The sequence below is a fragment of the Tenrec ecaudatus genome, chromosome 12, assembly GCF_050624435.1.
Source record: "Tenrec ecaudatus isolate mTenEca1 chromosome 12, mTenEca1.hap1, whole genome shotgun sequence".
Lineage (NCBI taxonomy): Eukaryota > Metazoa > Chordata > Mammalia > Afrosoricida > Tenrecidae > Tenrec > Tenrec ecaudatus.
In genome coordinates this window covers 101,910-124,243 of record NC_134541.1, presented here as the reverse complement: position 1 = coordinate 124,243, position 22,334 = coordinate 101,910, and the positions used below count along the sequence as shown (strand labels likewise).

The 22,334-nt window shown below is 59.9% G+C and overlaps 1 protein-coding gene across 1 annotated transcript in view; it reads right to left on the bottom strand.

The window, feature by feature from the left end:
• Positions 1–20,771, bottom strand: part of ZBTB46 (zinc finger and BTB domain containing 46) — a 28,794-nt gene extending 8,023 nt beyond the window's left edge. Inside the window, exons 1-3 of the mRNA XM_075528296.1 lie at positions 20,618–20,771; positions 8,382–9,353; positions 655–939 (exon numbers count right to left, since the gene is read on the bottom strand). Of these exons, the coding sequence (XP_075384411.1) occupies positions 655–939; positions 8,382–9,321 (1,225 nt within the window). The 5' untranslated portion in view covers positions 9,322–9,353; positions 20,618–20,771. The remainder of the gene's footprint in view (positions 1–654; positions 940–8,381; positions 9,354–20,617) is intronic.
• Positions 20,772–22,334: the final 1,563 nt, after the last annotated feature.

Below are 22,334 nucleotides of genomic sequence, written 5' to 3'. Positions count from 1 at the left end.
GCTCTCACTCTCTACTTTATCAGCCATGGAAACAAGGTGGCAAAGGCATTGTTACTGCAACACAGACCTGCTGGGGCACCAGGCTGCACAGGAGGGCCTCTCAGGGCCCATTCCCAGGTCCTGGGCCACAGCCCCGCATGCTCGGGGCAGCAGTTGCCCTCATCTCTCTCCCACCAAGCTGACCACTAACCAAACAAAGTTTTGCTGTGCCAGCCACCTACCCCACATGACCAGCCTATCTGGTATGAACCCTCAGGGCCTAGCACAGGGAGGTGCCCCTGCTGCCTCATCACAGGAGGGTAGCTGGTATCTCCTGGGGCAAATCTGTGCCCAACAGCAAGCCTGGGAGTCACCCCTGCCCCTGCCCAGCTGGCCAGTCATGGTTCCTGGGGACACTGCCTGACTAGCTAAGTTGGGTGGCCAGCAGAGGGCGCCCTGGTGTGGCACTTGGAGCAGCAGACCTGTCCTCCCTCCAGGTGAGCTGGACAACTTGCAAGGGCCAGCAAGGAGGCCCGAGGAAGTCTCACTACTTGGTGGAACTGGGAAGGGTGGTCCACTCCCACATGGACCCCAACCACTGCATCCCCTCCAGCCTTGGACCCAGCCAGTGAAACACCTGTGGAACCAAACAGCTTCTGGGGGCCTGGGACTTACGAGACAAGGAGTGAGTGCCCTTGGGCAGGTACTCGAAAAGCAGGGAGCTGTCCTCGCCCAGCACGTCTGCCTTGAGGGACAGCAGGCTGTTCTTGCTCATGAGCGCCGCCCGCAGGTTGGCCACGGCAGCAGCCTGGTGCAGCCGGTCATCCTTCTCTGGGGTCAGGGGCGCGCCCAGGTAGCCAGCCTCCCCACCCAGCAGGCCCTCCTCTGCGTGTGTGAACAGCTCAGGCCTCTCGCCGCGGCTGTCAGAGCTGCTGGCCTCGGTCAGGGTCAGGTCAGCATCTGGGGGCACAGAGAACACAAAGGTTAACTTGGGACACCTAGGAAACACGGCAAATCGGAGAAGCCAGGCAGCGCTACTTGCCTGGCAGCTTGCTTGGGACCACTGGGCTCCGACTGCCCACCTGGCTTTGGTGCCAGGCCCCACCAGGCACAGTCAGTGGCCAGCTCACGTCAGCTCAGCTGGGAGCAAGCACCACTCAGAAGTTGGTGCCGGGACCAGGCTCCCAAGCTGGGGGCTCTGGTAGCTCCTCCGTCTCTCAGAGAGCACCAGCGACCGAGATATGAACTCCACTGGCTCTTAGAAAGAATCGGGGTGGCTCCTCCTGATCTTGGACATGACAGCGGTGTGAAGGCAGGCCACCATCAGACCCAGGTGTTTCCACCTTCTGCAGACTCCTTGAAGACGGCGAAGAGATGCCACAGAGGGAGCGAAAATATGAATGGACACCCATGGGTCTCTCCTTGGAGAAACCGGTAAACTCCCCTGGCAAACCCACCTCTGCACACCCTGCATCTGTGTGGCCCCCAAAGACACACCTCCCTTTCACAGACACACCTATTTACCCCATACCTGTGTGACCCCAAATACACACATGCATACTTTAGTCTCAGATATCCCTGTGTGCACCCCTGCATCTGGGTGTCACCCAAAGACGCACTTGCACACTTCCCTTCACAGACACACTGATTTGTACCTCCGTACCTGTGTGCCCTCTAAAGTCACACGTGTATACTTCTCTTCACAGAACACCTCTGTACTCCCTCTCAGAGACACACCTGTGTATACTCCGATGCCTGTGTGTCCCCCAAAGATACTCCTGCACACCTCCCTCTCATACACACCTGGTTACCTCATGCCTGTTACCCCCAAAGTCATACATGTGCACTTCCCTTCACAGAAAGTCCTGTGTACTCCCTCTCACAGACACACTTGTGTGTCCCCAAATTCACACCTGTATACCTCCCTTCAGAGAAAGACCTACACCCCACACTTGTATGCCCCTAGACACATCGCATATAAAGAACCTATGAAACAGTCTTACAACTCTATAAGAAGATGACAAATAGGGGGAGAGCGGAAAATGAGCTGATACCAAGGGCTCAAGTAGAAAGAAAATGTTTTGAAAATGACGATGGCAACATATGTACTAATGCGCTTGGCAAAATGGGTGTATTTATGGATGATAGAGCTGTAAGAGCCCCTAATAAAATGATTTAAAAATTCAACAACAACAACAGCAAAGACAAATAGAGACCCCAAGGGCAGTTGGCCTGACATCTCCCACAGACAATGCACCTCACCCTATTGTGATGAGCAGCAACTAGCACATCAAGGCTCTGAGCGGCTGGCCATCTAAAGGCACTCTTGGTCACTCTCTGCCCAGAGCACAGCGGACACATGGAAATAGCGAGTCCAGGGGCCTCGTGAGTCACTCAAACGTCGGTCCCCAACATCAGGAGACCAGAAGAACTAGATGGTGTCTGGCCACCACTCCCAGGTGCTTTGAAAGGAATAACATGGAAGGTCCTGGATACAGTGGATAATGTGCAGAACAAAAGTCAGAACCATAAAAGATTCCCAGCTTAATGGTGAGACAGAGACCAGTGGGGCACCTGAGACCATGACCTTCAGGTGTGGACCTAACTTACCCAACTTACCCCCCTGGCTTGCTCTTCAGCCTGACTTGAGAGGGCTCTGTAAGGGGAACAATGGGCTGGGGGAACAGTGGGCTGAGGGCACACGTACTCCTTAGTCACCAGCCATTTGAGACCAAAGGGCAGCCCTGACCCCAGGGTGAGGTCAAGAGGCAGGGAAGGGGGTTGGCATGGATCAGGAAATGGGGGGAGGGTCAGGGGAGATGTGGAGGAGGGACAGTGGGCATCGTGGGGACTGTAGTCTACGGCACGAAACAAAAGGTGCCCAGAAGCTGATCTGCTTGGCAGACCTTCCCCAATTCACCATAAAACGCTTGCTTTTTTAAAATTTATGACAACACAGTTCTGAAAGTTCTAAAGCAGTGGTTCTCAGCCTTCCTCGTGCTGTGACCCTCATGTGGTGGTGACCCCCAACCATACATTATTTTCATTGCTACTTCATCACTGTCATTTTGCTACTGTTATGAATTGGGCGACCCCCTGTGAGAGGGTTGCTCGACCCCCAGGTTGAGAACTGCTGCTCTAAGAACTTGAGTAGACAAATGGTCAATAAGCGCAGAGAAAGACCCCAGTTAGTGGGGGTGGCACCCGTCAGACACCCCTGCCTGAGAACCAGGACAGCCAAGAATGCCCATGGGGCCCACATTTTGGGCACATGAAGTCCCCTGCTCTCCACAGGTCACATCTAAGGACAAAGAGACACTGCTGTCCTACAGGACACTGGAGCCTCAGCTGAGGCTCCAGTGTGTGTGGGGGGAAAGGGGATGTGAGCCTGTTGTGCCCCAATGCAGACCCTGGGCAAGATCAGGAGGAAGCAAGGTCACACATAGCACGCCCCTGGGCAGAACTGGGAGGTCGGGAGACATGAATGCAGAGGAGAGGACACATGAGCCCCATGCCCCTGACTGGTCACTTCTGGTTTGTTCTTGGAGAAAGTCCCTGTGCTGCCGGGAAACACAGGAAGGTAAGTGAACTTCAAAGAGGAACTAGGGCTGAGAGTTCTCTGGCATTTCAGACACAGGCTCTCTGAGCCAATGAGTGTGTAGGAGGGCAGAAGAGGGGAGGCCCGTGGGGGGTCTCCTTGGCAGACTTTATGGAAAAGGACCTAAAAGTCCCCAGGACATTCTGCCAGTCCACCTGGTGCTGCCTGGGACCCACACAGGCTCAGATCATTGGCAGAGAGCGGGCACCATTCTCAGTCCCATTCCCAGGGCTGGGCCTCACCCTGCCCTTCACACATGCACAGGGGACCATCAGAAAACCCCAGCCCCATCCTGCCTGCATGGGGACAGTTGGGCAGAAAACGATGGCCCACCACTGGAGGTGGCACAAGGTGACACTTAGAAAGTGCTGCGGACTTTAATGGTTCAGCCGAAAGTAGGGAAGCGGTGGGACAGGGAGGCAGCAGAGCCCACACCTGGCCAGACAGCGGGTGCTCACTGCAAAGTCGGGCGCAACATGTGGCATCAAAGAGAACTTAGTGGGGACATGGTTGTACCGAGGAGGGTGAGTCATCCCCCCCGCTCTGCCCTGGGTCTGAGGAGGAACCACCACACAACCAGGAGTGCCTGTGTGTGTGACACCCGTTCCACCCAAAATAGACGTGCCAGCCCTTGCCACCATGACTGCCATCTTGTTTGGAAATGGGGTCTTTGAGGATGTCACCCGTTGGCGGCAGGGAGAAGCATACCGACAGGCACAAAGGAGGGAGCCATTGCTTCACACAGAACTGCCACAGCATGGCACACTGAGGCCACAGGCTAGGGAGACCAGGGACCAGCCTGGCCCTTCCCCTGGAACCTGCGGGGGGTGGGGGGTGGGGGGGGAGGGAGAGTCAGCCTCCAGACCCAGAGGAGGTCTGCGCCCTTTGGTGATGCAGCCCCAGGCCAATGTTACCGGAGGTCACCACTGGAGGGGAGGCACAAGGCCCCACAGGGTGCAGTTATCTGGCAGCATCCAGGAGCTGAATAAGCCAGCGGAGGGCACAGGGCGCCCACCTGCAGGGGGTTCTTCACTGTTAGCTGGGGTCCAGCCATGGATGAGGAGGGCACGGCCAGTGCAGGGGACATGCTGGCAGCCAAGGTTACAGCAGTGGCTGTTACAGGCTGGCTGGAGTACCTCAAACTCGCCTTGGTTCTGATCCAAATGACAGCACAGGGCATCTGGAACCCGGGTGCACAGCGCGCGTTTAAAGGAGCTGCCTTTACACTCGCCAACATCCCAGCTCAGGCCCTTCCAACAACATCCAGCCGAGAGAGAACACGGACCAGGCGTGAGCGCAACGTTCCGGAAGCTTTATTCCTCCCAACCCAGGCCCCGCGGGGTGCACTCACGCTCCGGCGCCGACCCCACGGTAAGCACGCTGTGGGCAGAAGCCGCCGCGAGGGCGGGCGGGCGGCCGAGGAGCTGCAGCCGCAGGGAGGCCGTGCGTCCCCGCCCGGAGCGGCGGGGCAAAGACAAATGCAGACGGAGCCAGCCAGAATGGCGGTGGGCTCTGGGGCCAGGGGCCTGAGGGTGGTGGTGGGAGGTGGGTGACACAGGTGCATGCACACCTTTACTGAAACCCACCCCGTACGGCGCTGGGGGAAATGAGCTCCCGTCGGGGGCCTCCAGAGACTTCCGCGTCCGCCCTGGCTGCAACCTGACCCGGGAACTGCACGGCCCCTGCAGGGATTGGTCAATACAAAATGTAAATGAACTGTCTGCTCCTGACCTTGAGAGGGGATTGGCTAGTTTGTGGCCCCTCCCCCACAATTGGGAGGGCCACGCCTTGAAATCAGCAAGGGTCTGTGTGTCTGCGCCGCGCTCTCCGCGCGCAGGAGGAGAGAAGGGAAAGGGAAGTGGAAAGGGAAGGGAAGGGGGAGGGGGAGAGGAAAGGGAAGGGAAGGGGGAGGGGGAGAGGAAGGGGGAGGGAAGGAGGCCGAGGCAGCATGGAGCCTCCTGAAGTGCGGGGCCTCAGAGGGACCAGGGCATCAGGGGTGAAGGCAGGACGGGTTGAACTTCACTGGGAGCGCGCTCTCTGAGGTGAGGCAGCTTAGGAGAGGTGCCCTTCAGGTGCGCTCTGTCCTGGGTGTCTAATCTCACCTGCAAGCAGCCAGCCCACGTGGCATCTGGACTTTGGCCCGCTGAAGTGTTTGGGGGAAATGTGCTGACAGCTGTAAGATAAGATGGGTAAGTATGTAATACGCACACGGAAACAGTGACTGCATCTGGGGGAAGATGGGGGGCTACTTTTCTCCTGTTCCTTAGTGTGAATGTTTCCTCCCTAAGGTGTGAGCAGGACAAGCACCTGGACTGCGCCATGTCAGCGACATTACTGTAGCTATGACATACTAAGACAGTCTAAGAAATAGCGATTCCATGTGCCAGAAACCAAACCCCATTGCATGGACACTGCTTGCACAAGGCTGAAAACACACCAGACGCCCACTCCCTGACCCGGAAGCGGGCTGGGCAGGGGGTGTCACTCAGGATCAAATTGGGAGGTGGGGTCTTGTGTGATCTGGCTAGGCCCAGCATAATCCCTGGAAGTGAGGTGGTAAGGTCCAGAAGGGGAAGAGCTAGTACAGAACATGGGTGGGGTGCCACAGCCCTTTCTCCTCATTGGGGTCCCCCATGTGGCATGCAAGAATTCCACCACCTACCTATGCACTCCATGCACCCCTACACCCTCACCTCTCCCACACACCCCAACACCACCCACATACTCACACCACACCCACATACACCCCACATATACACCCACAAGCACACACACCCACACCTACACATCCTCAACATACACACCCACATACCCCCCACATACACACACCTACAGTGAGTACACATTCGAGGGGACCCTACCAGCAATCACACAAATTAGCTGCTTGGAAACCTCTCTGAAGGTGGTGAGGAGAGTGGGTGGGGAGAGCCGCTGGCCCCTCCCAGCATACTCTTGGTCCACAGAGCAGTGCCCCAACCAGCACCTTCCTTCAGAAGCAGCCTTTTACCTCCTTTTCCTGTAAACAGGATGTGAATTAAAACTCCCCAATGGCTTAAGTGGAGAGCAAATGTTTTGAGAATGATGAGGGAAATGAATGTACAAATGTGCTTTACACAACTGATGTATGTATGGATTGTGATAGAGTTGTATGAGCCCCTAATAAAATGATTTTAAAAAAATAAATGAAATTTCCCAATGATGACAACCCCCGTCAGGAACCACAGTCCTGCAGCCTGCTCCAGCCCCTGGCCAGCGAATGAAGGCTGTGGCCGCTGTCACATGGGCAGGGAGCAGCCCACTAGAGATCCACAGCCTGCTCCTTTTCTTAGCAGCTCGGCCAGAAGTGTTCCACAGTTGCCTTGGAAACACAGAAGCTGTGCGACTTTGAGTGCACGGCTTAAATCACTTGATTCTAAAAAGTGCCTTTTGCTCCTTGCCTATGTGTTCACACTGGGCCCGCCAGCTCAGGAACCAAGACTTCTAGGCAGAGATGAGCGCTCCTGAGACAGGTGTGCTGTGCCTCTACCACGTGACAGACACAATGGGCACATGTGGCAGGTTGCTCCTGATGGGTGAGAGAAGGTGCCAATCTCTGGCAACAAGTCCTTCTCAGTCCCTCTTTCGGAACGTCATCCGACAGCCAACAGCTTGTCCTTAGTCACTCAACGTGTAACTGCTGTCTTTCAGGTCTAACTGGAACCGATGCAAGAAAGGAGCAGGCGCAGTGGTCACTGATACCCACCCGTACAGCTGCCCTTGTGGACATCCATGCAGCCCTGCAGACACCCCTGTGCACCTCTCCCCGCAGACACACCTGTGTACCTCTCTCCACAGACACACCTGGGGACCTCCCCCCTGCAAACACCTGTGTCTCTGTGCGGACAGGTGCTGACACCCTTACCAACCTCGACAGACCATGTGTGTGAGGCAGGGCCCAGTGTCTGCCTTCACCTTGCTCACTGCCTACCTGTTTGTGAGGCTGACCCAAGATGTACTTTCAGGAGCCTGAGGGGCAGCCTCAGGCAAGCAGAGAGCCATCCCTAAAACAGGCCAGGGCCCCCAGCAGGGGCTCCAATGAAAAAGGATAACACCCTGTAGTGTGGACCAAGAGCACCGTCTCACATCAGTGTCCACAGGGGACCCAGGACCCCAGAAACTGGCGGTCATGGCCCCAACTCCTGAGGTCAATCCCACTTGGCAGGCCCATGCTCATACTTGCAGGAGAGATCACTCAACACCTACTCAGTGACCGCCACCAAGTGGCAGACCCCCAGGGCCACACACTGGCGACCCACCCATGAAACGGCAGCTTTTCAAGTCTTAGATGTTTGAATCTTTTAAAACATGGTGCACAGTGCAGTGCCTACAGGAGGATTTCACTCTGCTCTGCACCGTCCAGCCCTTCCCTGTCTCCGCCGTCAGCCCTCCCTCCCTACATCCACCTTGGTCTCCCCACCCCCTCCACCTCCCCCAGTCCCCCTATGCCTTCAGTCCCTACCCACTCCTTGCCCCCTCCTCTCACACCCTTGCCCCATCCTCTGTGCCCCCCCCTACTCCAGCGACTTGCCCCCACCCTTCCACAGAGCTGCGGAAGCTCTTTCTTGGCTTCACCCACTCTTCTCTCCAGACCCCTAGCTTTGGGGCCTCCTGGCAACCTCGGGTGGTAATGCCCCCAATGCCTCTGTCCCTTGAAGGCACCATCCAGTGCTTCCCATCCCGGAGGACAGGGGTGGCCCAAGAGGCTCTCAGCCAGAACCGCCACCTGCCATCCCACTGCAGGCTGCGTTCACTACCGAAGGCTTACTTGCATCATGGCTGCTGAATGGCCAGGTCGAGGCTGGCAGGTAGGAGGGCGCAGGTGAGCTGGCCTGGCTGTCAGCCTCCACCTGCTGCGTGATGTGGCGCACAGTCTCCTTGTTCTTGCGATTCTTCCTGCGGCCCGCTGGTGGCCAGCCTTCTGCACCGCCCTGCTCCGCAGGAAAGGCGCCCTGCAGAGCCCCATCCTTGCCCACAGTCAGCTCGCTGCCTTCATAGTGAGGTGGCGACACCTGCTCCTCCTTGACCCGCAGAGGCGTGTAGCCGATGTCCCCAGGCCACAGTGGTGGCGCAGACCCGTCATCCTGGCTGTCAGCCCTCGGCTCCTGATCCTCCTTCCCATAGCTGCTCCCGCCCTCATGGCAGCTGGCGATGGCAGAGTCGCCGGATGAATTGGCAGGGCTGGTGCGCCGTGCCAGCCAGGGGGAAATGCTGCGGCCGGCCACCACAGCAGAGATGAGCGCATCCGCACTGCCGCCCGGGGGCGCACCCACCTCCAGGTCCGCCAGCTCGTCTGCGGCGTCGGCCTTGACGCTGATGTCCAGTGCCGCTCGGATAAACTCATGGCACGCCTGCACGATGTCAGTCATCTGCAGGAAGCTGGCGGCGGACATGACCTCGATGACATTCCTGCTGGTCAGCGCCAGGTGGGCCGAGTACATGAAGTCGATGATGGCTTTGAAGCCCTGGGCCGTGACGATGTCCAGGTGGGTGACCGTGGCCTGGTCGGAGGTCTTCTGCACCTGGCAGTAGAGTGTCTTGAAGTAGCGGCTGCTCCCGAGCAGCACGTTCTTGTGCGCCTGGAAGACCTTCCCCTCGACCACCACGCAGGCGTCGCACAGCACGCCGTGGAGCCTCTGCTCGTTGAGCTCGCGCAGCAGGTGCCGGTAGTGGGACGGGATCTCCATGTCTTCCTCCCGGTTGCTCATCAGGACACCAGCCGCCTCCGCTCCTACAGGCGCTGTGGGTGGAAACCAGACAGTTACCTCCTGCGCAGGTGCTCCGGCAGGTGGCCGGGCCAGCCATCTTCAGGGTCCCCAGTGTGTGTGTCTCTGAGTGCATGTGGCAGGGGGTGAGGGGTCCCCACAGCAAATGCAGGGGGCACGGGGCTGATTCCTCAGTGTGTTGGGGGGTGCTCCAGAGCTTGAGCCCCTTACCCCGTGCCCTACCAGAGGTTCCCTGGGCCTCGTACACGGCACTGGCTGCAGGCAGAAAGCAAGGTTCTGGAACCCTGGACAAGCCTGTTCCAGGAAGACTCCCCAGCCCAAACCCAATGGGAGGCAGGGCAGGCCTTCACACACTGAGCCCACGGCACGAGCCCTCTCAGCCCTGCATAGAAGCAGCTCCCGCGGGGGTCGGGGTGGGGTTGGGCAGACAGCACAAGTCCTGGGAAAGGGTCACATCCATGAGCGGCTGGGTCCATAGGCACCAGTAGTGGGCGGTGTTGGGCAGACCCAGGAATCAGATCACCTGCCCTGCTGGCTCTGCCCAGGGACTGCCCCTGCCTCCGTCTCTCTGCTGCCCTCAGACAAGTGGGGGGGAGGGACTCCTGCCTGCTCAGCCAGCAGTCAGGCCATAGTCCCCCACACAGACTTGCTGCCTGAGTCCATTCTAACTCAAAGTGACCCCATATAGGGTCCCCAAATGGCCTCCTCTTTCTCCTGGGGGTACACCAAGATGCCTGAGTGGGCTTGGCAAGAAAGTTCAGCAGGCTGCCTGTGCGGGGGCCCTGTCCACTCAGTTTCCGCGTGACCGACATGCAGTCCTTTGTCAGCCCAGCAGATGTCCCCTGAGGCTGTCTTCAAAGTGTCCCATGAGGCAGTGGACATCTTTACCACTGGGGAAGGCTGGCACCAGAATAGCGCCCCGCTGCCTCCACACCCACCCTACACCCCCATGAGCCCTAGGACCCGCTGCCTGTATGGTGGGAATTCCCCGGCCTCCCTTGCAGCTGTCCCACCTCCCCCTCAGTGTCCGTCCTGCTGTGCATGTGGCCACCACGGCAGGATGACCACCCGAGGCTCCGGGCCCCAGGGGACCTGGGGCCACAGCACTGAACACGTTGGGTCTGCATGGGCCCCTCAGCATGCTGGCCCAAGCCTCACTGGAGCCCCTATCCACAGTCCACAGGGGCAGAGGACCCTTTCCACACACTGTACTCATGGACCTCATGGCCCGAGACCCCAGCAGGTGGCCCTGTGTGTGGACACCCCACTAGGCGACATGGTCAACCAGGCAAGAGCAGCATTTGTCCATGAAGAAGGTGCTCTTCCCAGGTAAGGTAGCCACCAGTGTGGCCCGAGACTGAAGGAGGGCAGGGGGAAGCTGAGGCACACTGGACACTGGAGGAAATGTCATCATTTTAAGGCAACATGCCAACTTACTTCCCAAGTCTGCTGAGGGCCCCGGAGGAAGCCTCACGCCTTGCTTGCTGTCTGACTCCCGATGAGGAGCCCCGGTGGCGTCGTGGGCTGCTAACTGAAAGATTGGGAGTTCAAACCTACCAGCCGCTCTGTGGGATAAAGTTGAGGCTGTCTGCCCTCATAAAGACCGACAGCTTCAGAGACCCTAAGGAGCAGTTCTGCTCTGCCCCATAAGGTCGTCCTGAGTCAAAACCCACTTACTAGCAGGGGGCTGGCTGTATTGTTTCTGCTGTTTTAATTGGGCCGGGAACCTCTCTCCTGCCCAGTATGGCAGACCCTTTCCCAGACAGTGACAGCCTCATAGGACTTGTTTTCAGAAGAACTTAAACTCACAGAAAGTTCTGAAGTGCAGTATTATCCACCCACGGCCCTGCAATTCACAGAGGTCCTGTAACGAGCAGCACAGTAAAAGCCTAGCTCGGGGCTGACGGTCTGTTGGACACACCACTATGAGGCAGTGAGCGTTAGAGACTCTGCTGGCAGCACCAGGGTACACCCAGGTCCTGGGCAGGCTTCAGGATCTGTCCCCAGGGCTGACACTCGGCAGGTGAGGTCATCCTCCCCGCTGCTTCTGGACAGCTAGACCCTAAAAGGAGCACCCCTTGTGGGCAGCCTCATGGCACAGTGATGAGAGAAGAGGGAGGGCAGGTAACATAGCACGCTCTCAGCTGCCTTCTTGGAGGGAAACTGTGTAAGGATCCTGCCTGGGGGAGAACATGGTCCAATGGCCATGCACCTGCCCACAGACACATCTGACAACAGACGCACAGCTGCCCACAGAACACACACATACACTTGCCCACAGATACCCACATACATGCCTAGAAGCACCTGCTCACAGACTCACACCTGTTCACACTCACACCTGCCCAGATATGCAAAGCTGCTCGCAGCTGCACATAGATGCACACTTGACTACACACACCTACTCACAGAATGTACACTGGCTTAGGTGCACACCACTCACAGATGCACGTACACACACATACACACACACACACACCTGCTCAGACACACACCCGCCACAGAAGCACACCCACCTCTGGACAGGCATTGCTATAATTTCTGCATTACCTGCTACGTAGGCTCACAGGCACCTGTGCCCATTCTGTGTCCACAGTGGGGTTAAGGGCACAGCTAAGGGGACTGATGGTGTTATCTCTCAGTATACTGCCCTGAGCAACACAAAGTTTATACAAGTCTTGCCATTGCTTGTCAAGATCCTAGGTGGCACAGTGGGTTACATGCTGATCTGATAACTCTAAGCTCAGCAGTTCAAAACCACTGGCTGCTCTGCAGGAGAAAGAAGAGGCTTCCGGAAGGGCTTTTCTACAAGCTCGGAAACCCACAGGGATGGTTCTAACTTGCCCTATAGGGTCATCGAGATTCAGAATTGACTAGATGGCAGTGAGTGAGGCCATGGCTCAGGTCAGCTGGCATCGCGGCGTCATCCACAAAGACAGTGTGTGGCAACTACTTCTGTGAGCAGTGACCCGGGTCTTCAGAGAGAGTGAGCAGCCATCAAGGTGCACATCCTGGTCTCTCCCTGCCCGGCGGGAAAGAAGGATGATGGAATCAAAAGATATGCGGCACCCTAGAACTATAAAGACCCTCCATGAAAACACAGGATATCGAGAACCCCAGCACACGGGAAGCTGCTCACAGCAGTTTAAGAGGACAAACCGGGGAGCCCCACTGGCCCGGCAGGTGGTGTGTTGGGCTGCTAAGCACAAGGTCAGCAGTTCAAACCCAGCAGTTGCTGTACAGGAGACAGATAAGGCTGTCTGCCCCCATAAGGGTTCACAGCCTCAGCCACCCACAGGGGCACTTCCTGGATGACAGGGCCACTAGGAGTGGAATTGGCTCCATGACTGTGAATTCTACCAGTGGGCCCCACCATTTGTTCACTCAATATGCACCAGGAGAAACGGAACACAGCCACAGAAACACTCTCAGATGCTCACTGCTGCTTTGTGGCATAGGGTCCAATCAACAGTGAGGATTAAACCACACTCAGGCCCTGGAGTGAGAGCAGATGGGGCGCCATGAGAGGCAGGGCCTGGGGTGGGAGAGATGGAGCCGCTTCAGCAGGTGGCCCTTTGTGGACTGGCAGAGACTGGCCTGAGTCTGTCAGGAGCGAGGCTGGCCGTGTGGGGGCAGATGGCTGGCTATTGTTGGAGCTGCTGTAGGGAGAACCTGACTCATGGGGGCCTGTGCCCCCACAGCCTAAGAAGTGGTCCACAGGGTCATCACGGATGGACATCAGATCACCAGGCCTTTCTTCCTAGTCCATCTCTGCCTGCAAGCTGCATCTGAACAATACCCATGTCTCCACTGGCAGATGGGTGTCACTGTGCATGGGTGTACTGGACAGGACACAAAACCAAGCCTTCTGCATGGAGGCAAGAATCCTACTGCCCCCCACTGGAGTGTTATCTCCCGGGCTCCAGCAGCTCCCCCGCTCACTGCTGGCCTAGGCCAATGCTGTTCCCCACCTGGCTGGCCCCTAAGCCCCACTGCTCACTCTGCCAGTGGAAGTGGCTCAGGGCCTGTTTCAGTTCCTCTGCTTGGCCAGCCCTCCCCACCCCAGCCTCCGGCAACCTCCAGTACCTGCTGCGACATCACTTCCTGCTCAGCTGCCGGCCGGCCCCTGCTGAGGTCAGGTCTTCCTCAGAGCTCCCCTCCCCAGCTCGGCTCCCACCCGGGGCTGAAGACGGTGGGTGTGCAGTGTGGAGTTGCAGGACAGGCTCAGACTTCCCTTCCCAGCCTTGGTCTCTCACCTGCACTCAAATGCCCGCTCACAGTACCCAAGCAGCGGGCACTGCTGAACACTGGCAAGGATGTGGAAGCGCTGGTGAGAGGGCAAGGGTGCCACCAAGAGGGCCAGATGACCAAGCAAGTCCACCATGGCCAGTGCCTCCGAGGCCTGAAAGCAGTAGCCAGGGGGTGCAAGCAGCCCCAATGCCCACCACAGGCAGTGGGCAAGCACACCACAGCTGTCCACACGTGCAGAGCACGACCCAGCCACAAAGAGCCTTGGCAGGCATCCTACTCAGTGAGGGCTGTCAGACACAAGGTCCACACTTGGCCCAGGCCCCCGGCACTGGACACCACTTTTGAGTGGCCGCCAGGTGCAGGCAGGGAGGCTCTAGCGCCCCCCTGGGTCAGGGTGATGGACGGTGGTGACAACGAGTGGCATAGCAGACGTCCAGCCCGAATCTGGAACTGGGGAGGATCAGCCGCGCCACTTGTTTCTGTTTGATCTCTGAGGATGCCCACTGTGGGGAGGGCTATGGAGCCACATGTAGGGACTGGGAGTGGGAGGGCAGCAGTGGTCACTTGTCTGGAGAAGGACCCAGGCAGCAGGTGCCCTTCAGTCTAGGGCCTCATTTGAGTCCTGAAACAGAGACAGAGGAGCCCAGCCACGTGTGTGCCCGCTCAGCCTTGAGTGGACCCTGCCTGGCAACCCCATTCCATTAGATGGACCCCCCAGCCCAGCCTCGAGTGGAACCGAGTGGTGGGCATGGGCTCAGGAGTGAGGGGCACTCAGGGGGTAATTCCCCTCCACAAGCACCCAGTGGAGCGCAGACCCAGGACTCTGCCGGAGAGGAGAGACCAGCCTCTGAAGTCACTCTGCCAGAGCAGCCAGGCAGGCACCAGCGCTCTGGGGAGGGAGGCAGAAGCAGGACTGGCCCAGAGACTCCGGGCAGTAGGCCCCACCTAGCCAAGCCAGAAGGGCCAGGGAGGGGGTAACCAAGGCAGTGTTTGGGGGAAGGGCATGATCCTCCCTTAGCTCTCACACTGCCTCCAGGTGGCCCTCTTCCCATCAGGTGCCTTCAGACTGAGCTCAGACAGTGGGCAGAGCAAAGCAGCAAACCAGAGCCTGCCAACCCAGAGGAAGGCCAGCACTCATCCGTCCCCTGGTCTACACTGGGTGCCGTCAGGGTGGGCTCTGGTACCGGCGCTAGCTCTATCCTGGGCCCTTCAACCCCACAGGCAAGAGGCTACTGCAGTGGGTGGGCACAGGAGATAGGCTGGGTGAGGTGGCCACAGCGAGGTGGGTGGTGGTGGGTGTCTTCAGTGGGGTGGATGCTGGTTGGCTAAGAGGTGGATGTGGATGTGGATATGGCTGAAGCAGAGCAGAGGCTGGGGGACACGGCTGGGGGACGCGGCTGGGGGAAGAGTGTACGGTGAAATCGAGGCTGGCTTCCCCAAGGCCCTTCCCATTCCTTCCTCCTCCTGCAGGTATCCTGGGAGCCATGGTCATATGTCCTAGCTGGAACCTCAGAGCTGCCAGAGGAGGGGAGCCCCCAAGACTAGAAGAATAGATACCTTGCCATCCTCTGACCCCTCAAACATGCCACCCTCAGAGAAAGGCCAGGTCCCCACCCCCCCCAGGCTGACATCTGTAGCGTAAGGAATGCCCCTGGGTGATCCTGTGCAGATCGCCCCACCTCCCCCAACACGCGTGTGGCTGTGAGGTTGCACTGGACAGGCCAGTCTGACACCGTCTGAGTGGTGTCCTTATGAACTAGGAGAGGGGACACAGAGTCCCAGGAGATGGCCAGCCATGTTGGCCGAAGCTGCTGCCCCAAGCCACAGATGTCATAGTGACCGCTCATAGCCGACCCACAGCCCCATGGCACAGCCTCCCAGTTCTGTTCTCAGAAGACCCAGGACCCCAGAGAAACCACCCACAGAGTAAGCACTCAGGCCCCCAGAGGCAGGAATGTGGGGGTGCACAGAGAAAAGGAGGCAGCGGGTGAGCAGCCAAGCTCCCTAAGCTAGAAACTGCAGCGAGGCTAGGCTGTAGGGTGCAGTGATTTGCACAGGACTGGAAGCGCACGTAACGGAAGGATGCTCAGGGCCCTCAGCCTGATCGGGCTTGCCACCCTGCCTTTAGGAGCACTCCAAGGGAGGACAGTACCAGGCAGAAAGGTTGGCCACCACCCAGGTCTCTGGCCCCACCTCAGTCCAGCTGGGCTCCCTGCCTCCTCCCGAGGAGAAGAGGTGAGGGCAGACAGCAGGGCCGGGAGCACCCTGCTCTGTTGCTCCATGTGCCTGTGGCTACAGTGGTCAGAGGCCAGAGCCCCCAGTAGGGTCTGTGGCTACTAAGAAGTCAGACAGAGAAGGAGGCACCGGGGTGAGAGTCCCCAGGTGCTCACCGCCCTGACGATTAAATTTAGGCCAGCTGCTGAGCCACCTTTACCCACGGGGACCAAGCTGTGTCACCTCTTCACTCCATGCTCTTGGCTCACCCCAACATGAGGAAGAGTGGAGCCATGCCAGCCAGCTGCACAGGGGCTGGTGGGCACACTGTTGTGGCACCAGACAGCCACAGCCCTCCCCGGGAGGAGGACACTGTGTGCAGCGCCAATGTCCCCCCCACCCCCCACCAATTTCCATTCTCAGTGGGAAGATGGGCTGGGACAGGGACTTCACATCCCAGGAAACAGCCTGCCCTGAAGTTTCTCGGAACCCCAAGACACAAGCAGGTTCTGCCAGCCACCGGGGACTTGGCCCAGGAGACCCCAGCCCAACTCAGCCTCTCAAAAGACCTTCGACTCACCCTCTTCCCCACTGTCCTCACAGGAGAGCCTGCCAGCTGTCCCTCCACACTGGCTTTCACCCCGAGCACCCTGGAAATGGGTGGAGAGTGCTGATCGATAATGCAGAAAAGACAGAGTTGTACATACACTGCACAAAACACGGGCCACGCAGGTGGGGACTAGGGAGGAACCCAGGGCCGTTGTTCAGTGGGCGCCATTGGCTGCCTCAGATTCCCAGGTGACGGAACTGGGAGCAGACGGCCGGGGCCTTGCTTCTGTGGGGTGGCTGGTAGGTTCAGACCGACAACCCTTCAGTTAGCGCCTGGGCTCTTAGCCCTGTGCCACCAGGGCTCCTTGGGGAATCAGAGAGAGACACAGTCTCCTAAACTGATGCCTAGGGACCCACAGAATGCCAACCCACAAGCCCACCCTTGTGAGAAGGAACCAGGCTTGACTGGGCATGTGGCACCACCGCCTGAGTGTGGAATAGCCTCTGAAGCAGGTGCCCCTGATGGCCATGCTGCTGCTGCTGAGAGCAAGAAAGGCCTGGCCATCTACTCCTCCAAACTAACCCTTCGAGCCCAGCTCCACCCAGCACACATGAGGCACTGGGAGCCCTGGGCCCACTCCAAGCAATGGGCACGGCAGTGAAGGGCTCCAGCTTGGGGCTAAGGAGTGTGATCACAAGGAGGCTGCGCCCTGACCCAGAGGTACTTCTGGGGACAGAGGGAAGGCGGGAAGCTGGAGAAGAGGTCTCAGGGGCAAAGCAGAGCAAGGCTGGCCGGGAGTCCTACACACACACACTCACAATCACATGCACACTTGTTCACAATCACACACTCACCCCCACACACTTATTCACATACACACTTGTTCACAATCACACACCCACACACACATGCACACTCAGTCCCACATACACGCCCTCCTCTCCCACTCCAGGGCAGGTGGGCCGTGCAGTGCTCCGTGGGAGGCAATACCTCCTAAGACAAACGCACCAAGCTGGGCACCCACCCTGGGGGCAGCAAGCATGACATCATTGGGAATGAAGAGCATGGCAGAAAGGATGGTTCCTGGGAGGCAGACACGCCGGAGGTCCCCATGCTTCTCTCGGCCACCCCCATGCTCAGTCACCACACAGACACCAGCGAGGAGTCCTGCCTGCTGACCATGCTCCTCCTCAGAGGCAGACGTTGGACCCTCTCCTTCCTTGAGTGCTAACAAGCACTAGGGTCCCTGCCACCTCTCACTTCCACCACCTGGCCCTGCCCTGGAGGCCCGCACCCAGCAGGGCATCCCAGAGGCCGGGCAACTGCCTATTGGTAACTTCAGGAACATCTCAAATAGGACCGAGTCAGGGCCATGCAGCTACTGGGAACAGACTCAGGACACTTAACTTCACGTGGGCCTAGGGTTTAACCAGGCCAGGCTGGTCACTTTTTAATCCAGATGGTGACGTTTAAAAGTTCCCAGTTAGTAATATTTGAATCTCGGTCAGCGTCAAAAGGCCCCGCCACAGAACAAACACTTCCATAAATCAGGCTGCCAACCCTTCAGCCGCACAGCTGCACAACCTCCGCTTCCACAGGAACTGCTGCTCCTTCCCGGTTTTCCATCCTCCCACCTGCCCACAATGGTCCAGACCTGTTCCCCACGCCACCCACAGGGAGGGAGCCTAGGTCCTGGGCACCTGTAAGAGGCGCCACTTGAAGCTTGGAGCAGGAGGGCACGAGGACCCGGCACTGAGCTCAATGTTGTGGCCAGAGCTGGACGGACGCAGTAAAGCCAGGGAGCCAGCAGGGGGCAGGGCTGGAATTAGGACTGGAAGACCACCCTTCAAGAGCTTAAACAGGCTGTGGCCCTATGACAGATAAAAAAACACCACCACCACCCACTCCTTCCTAGGTGCTGCCAGGCCCACAGGTAGCCACAGGAAGAATCGGTGTGTTGGCTTTTCTTTCAGAGAAGGTAGCCGGGGATGCCCAGGGGGCACTGTCACCCACAGACCTCAAGGTCAGATGCAGTAGAGCAGGGAGCAGCACCAGCTCCTCTGATGGGCAGGGACACAGAACCCCCAGGGTGGACGCGGGATTTCACATGCAGGGATCAGGGCAGGCTGTCTCGCTACACCCCAGGAGATGCGGTGCATGGGGTGCAGCTGAGGTCAGATGATGGAGGGGTGCTCAGCGAGCAGGGTCCTGCCTGGATGCTGGGTGCTCAGGCCGGCACAGGTGTGGTGGGGGAGAGCTGCACTGCTTTCACTGTCCCAGAAACCCAGGCCACAGGGACAGAGCGGCCCAGTTTCCTCAATTTCCAAAACCCAACCTCAGGACATTGCTGGAGCGCACACACAGTTGGGATTTCAACTGGCTCCAAGGTGTTTGTACATGACCCAGCCAGCAGGAGCAGAGGGTGCTCTGGAGTGCAATCGCTAGGCCCCTGCAGTGGTTCGTGAAGACCCCCCCTATGCTACCCTGTCAGTCATATGTGGGGTCATTTGAGGCCATGAATTGGCCCAAGCTGGGTCTAACTGGGGGGGGGGGGTGGCTAGCCATTCCAGGGTCCATGGCCCTGCAGTCAGCATACAGTCCCACCTGTAGGACTGAGATGGGCAGACAGGGCCTGGTGAAGTGCTCAACGGAAACCCCAGCCTCCTCCCATCTAAACAGAAGTGCCCTGCGTGAGGTCACCGAAGCTGGCCTCAAATGTGTCCCAGGCTGGCCGAGGCCAATGTACACCCACCCCCAATTCGGGTGGTCTGAGTACCCCAAAAGCAAGCCCCTCTCCCAAGCCCTGGCCACCTCCGGCCCTTCAGGAAAGGTCACACTCGCCTTGAAGGCCGCTTCAGCCAGCCAGGCGGCCCTCCAGTGCCACAGTGTGTCTGCAGCTAACAAGGCTGCCCCACCCTCAAGCTTTAAGTTCAGAGACCGGAGGAACGAGGAACGCGGCAACAGGAAAGGTTCCACGGAAAAAGCCTGCTCCCTGCTCCCGAGCCTTGCGCAGGAAACCCCTCTGAGGGCTGCCTTCGGATGGACAAGCGCCCCCCACGCTTCCAGAGCGTCCACCAGCCCGGGAGCCAAAGTGGAGCTGATTTCTACCAGAAACCAAATGGGAACAATTATACAATTGATGCGATTAAAAGGCAAGCCAGGTCTCCCCCACCAGGCACAGGTGTCTGCTCTACGCTGCTCATTAGCATTTCTTTAAACAATGCTGATAACCCCTTTGGTTGCTGCCATCTCCCCACAAGCATCGCCCAGACTGGGAAATCTTGAGGGAAAATAGCGCAGAATCTCAGTCAAACTTTCTTTTGTTTATATTTCCTCGGTGTCAGGAAATATTTGTTCTTCTCCACACTTGGACTGCTCCAGGGCTCCTGGGTCCAGCCATTGTGTGTGGTCTGTCAGTCTGCAGTCCAAGCCAGCGAGAGCCGGGCTGGGGAACCCCGACCAGCAGAGCCTCCAACCAGCGCTGAAACCCCCACTCGCCACCGGGATTGAGTTGTCAGACACTGACTCCTGCTACTCTGAGAAACTGACATGTCTATTTACAGAGAGACAAAGACACGCTCGCGGCGGACCCCGCTCCGCGCACCCCCGCCGCCCGGCCCCGCGCCCCGGTTCCGCCCGTCAAGAAAATGGAGGCGCGGCCAAAGGCCAGTGCCCATCTCAGGGGAGACAATGCCCCCCGAGACCCCACCGGGGTGCACGGAGCCCCGCGCGTCCGCTCCCGCAGTTCAGACTCTTGGCAAACTCGGCGCGCGGGCGGACCGGGCGCGGCGGGCGGTTGCGGCGGGGGGCGAGGGCGGGCGGGGCGGGGGGCGCTGGGACGCCCCCGGGCAGCGCTCCCGAGCCGGGCGTTGACGCAGCAGAAATTACCAGCTGGAAAATTCCCCTTTCGGAGGTGACGGGGAGGGATCGCAGCAGAAACAGGAGGCGGCAGGGGGCCGAGGGTGCGGGCAACCCCACGCCCGCCACCCCCGCCGCCTCCGCTCCTGCCCCGCGGGGACCCGCGCCAGCCGCGCTGCCCGCTCTGCTCCGAGAGGCAGGGGTGCGGGGCTGGGGCGCAGGGAGGGCGGGGGCCGGGCTGGGGTCGCCGCCGCCCGGAGCGCGCCGCTAGGAGGGCGCCCCCGCGGGGCGGGGCGGGGCGGGCGGCGCCGGCAGAGGGGGGGCGCCGGCTGGGACCGGTTCTGCTGCCGCCTGGACCCACTGACCGCCGGCTGGCCGCGTGGACAATGAGCCGCCGCCGCTTACCTGTGACCCCATGGGGCGCGGGCGGAGGGCGCGCCGTGGCCGGGACCCGCACCGGTGGTGGCCGTTGCCGGCGGCAAGCGCTGCGTCCGAGCGGCTCCGAGCTGCGCGCTCGCCTCGCTGCTTCGTCCGCCCGTCCACCCGTCCACCCGTCCGACCGTCCGTCAGGCCGGCGCGCGCCCCCGCGCCCGCTCCAGCCCCGCGGCCCCCTCCACCCGCGCGCGCGCCCCGCCTGCGGACCCTGACCCCGCCCACCGGCGCGCGCCCGGCCGCTCCTGATTGGCCCGCGCCTCGCCCCGGCCGTGGCCACCATCCCGGGCCCCGCCCCCGCGCCCGGCCACCAGCCCCGCCCCTCCCCCGGCTCCGGGCGCCCCGCGCGCGCAGAGCGGGGGCGCGGGCGGGGGACGCTTCTCCTTCGCCCCCCCCCCCCCCGGGCGGCCGGACAGCGGAAGTGAGGGCTGGAGCTCGCTGGGCATTGTGGGAAGCCCCCTCCCCTGGGTCTGCGGGGGCGGGGGCGCGCTGCGTGGGGTCCCCAGATGTCCTTTCCTCCCGGGGACCAGCGCTGGCGGGGCCAAGCGACCCGGAGACCCCCGAGATGGTAAAGGCGAACCCAGGGTGTCAGAACTGATGCCCCGCCTGGGCTGCAGACTCCAGTGTTGTCCGCGCGCCTGACTTGGGAGGCGCGCGGCTCCCTGGACTGTCCCTACGCCCCGACGTGCCCTCTCGACGCTCCAGTATGTAAACTTGGTGATTTTACCCGCCTGCTCCGGCGGCTACTCAGTCCAGGCGGTGCATCCAGGAGGCGGCTCCTGCGCACAGGACAGGACGCGGCTGGGTAGGGCCAGGCACCGCGCTCTCCGCTGTCAGGCACACGGAGCGCTTTGGGCTGAGGCGCACCCGGGACGCGGGAACGCGCGGCCACCTTCGCCACTGACGCTTGTTCTTGGCCAACTCGTGGAGCAAGGATGTTCGCGTGTTGGCTCCATCCTACCGCATCACCTGCATGAGGGTGCGCAGGCCCCCACGACGGGGCAGGAAGGGACTTGCCTGGAGCCCTCGGCCCGAGGTCTCCAAACGCACGCGCTGGAACTCCGAGGCCCTAGCGGTGGTTCAGCTGCTCGGGGTGGGTCCCCGTCTTCAGCGGTGCGGTGAGGCCCTGAGATCCCCATCTCCAGCTCCATGTGTCCCTTGGTGCCCCCGCTGTTCCGGCGCACCAGGCGGGCGGAATGGGAAGCACGCCCCGCATTCCTGGCTAGTCTTTGGGGGCCAAAGGCCACCTCGATTCCTCCCCCGGGAGTGGCCGCGGGAAGGGAGGTGAGCGTGTGGCTGGCCAGCAACACAGGGGAGTCCGCTTCCCGCCGTCCAATGGGGAGGCACAGAAGCCTTCTGCACCCTGCCTCTCCCGAGCCGTGCTGTACATTCCTCTAGAGGTGGGAGGCGGCAGGCCATTATGAAGCTTTCTCAGGACGTGTAAGGAGGCATTCACGGTGGTGGGAGGGCAGGCTGGGAATTCTCCTTGAGCCAGCGAGGCCCACAGCGGTCTGGCAGTGGAAGCCATAAACTCCTTCCCTCTGTGCGCATGCCTCCCAAATGGCTGCGCAGACACTGCCTTTCTGGCCTCTAATGAGGGAACCTCGGATCCCATCCTTGCCTGGAATAAGTTTCCCAGACTCAGGAGGCTGGGCTGGTGTACAGCTACCCAGGGACCATGCCCTCCGAG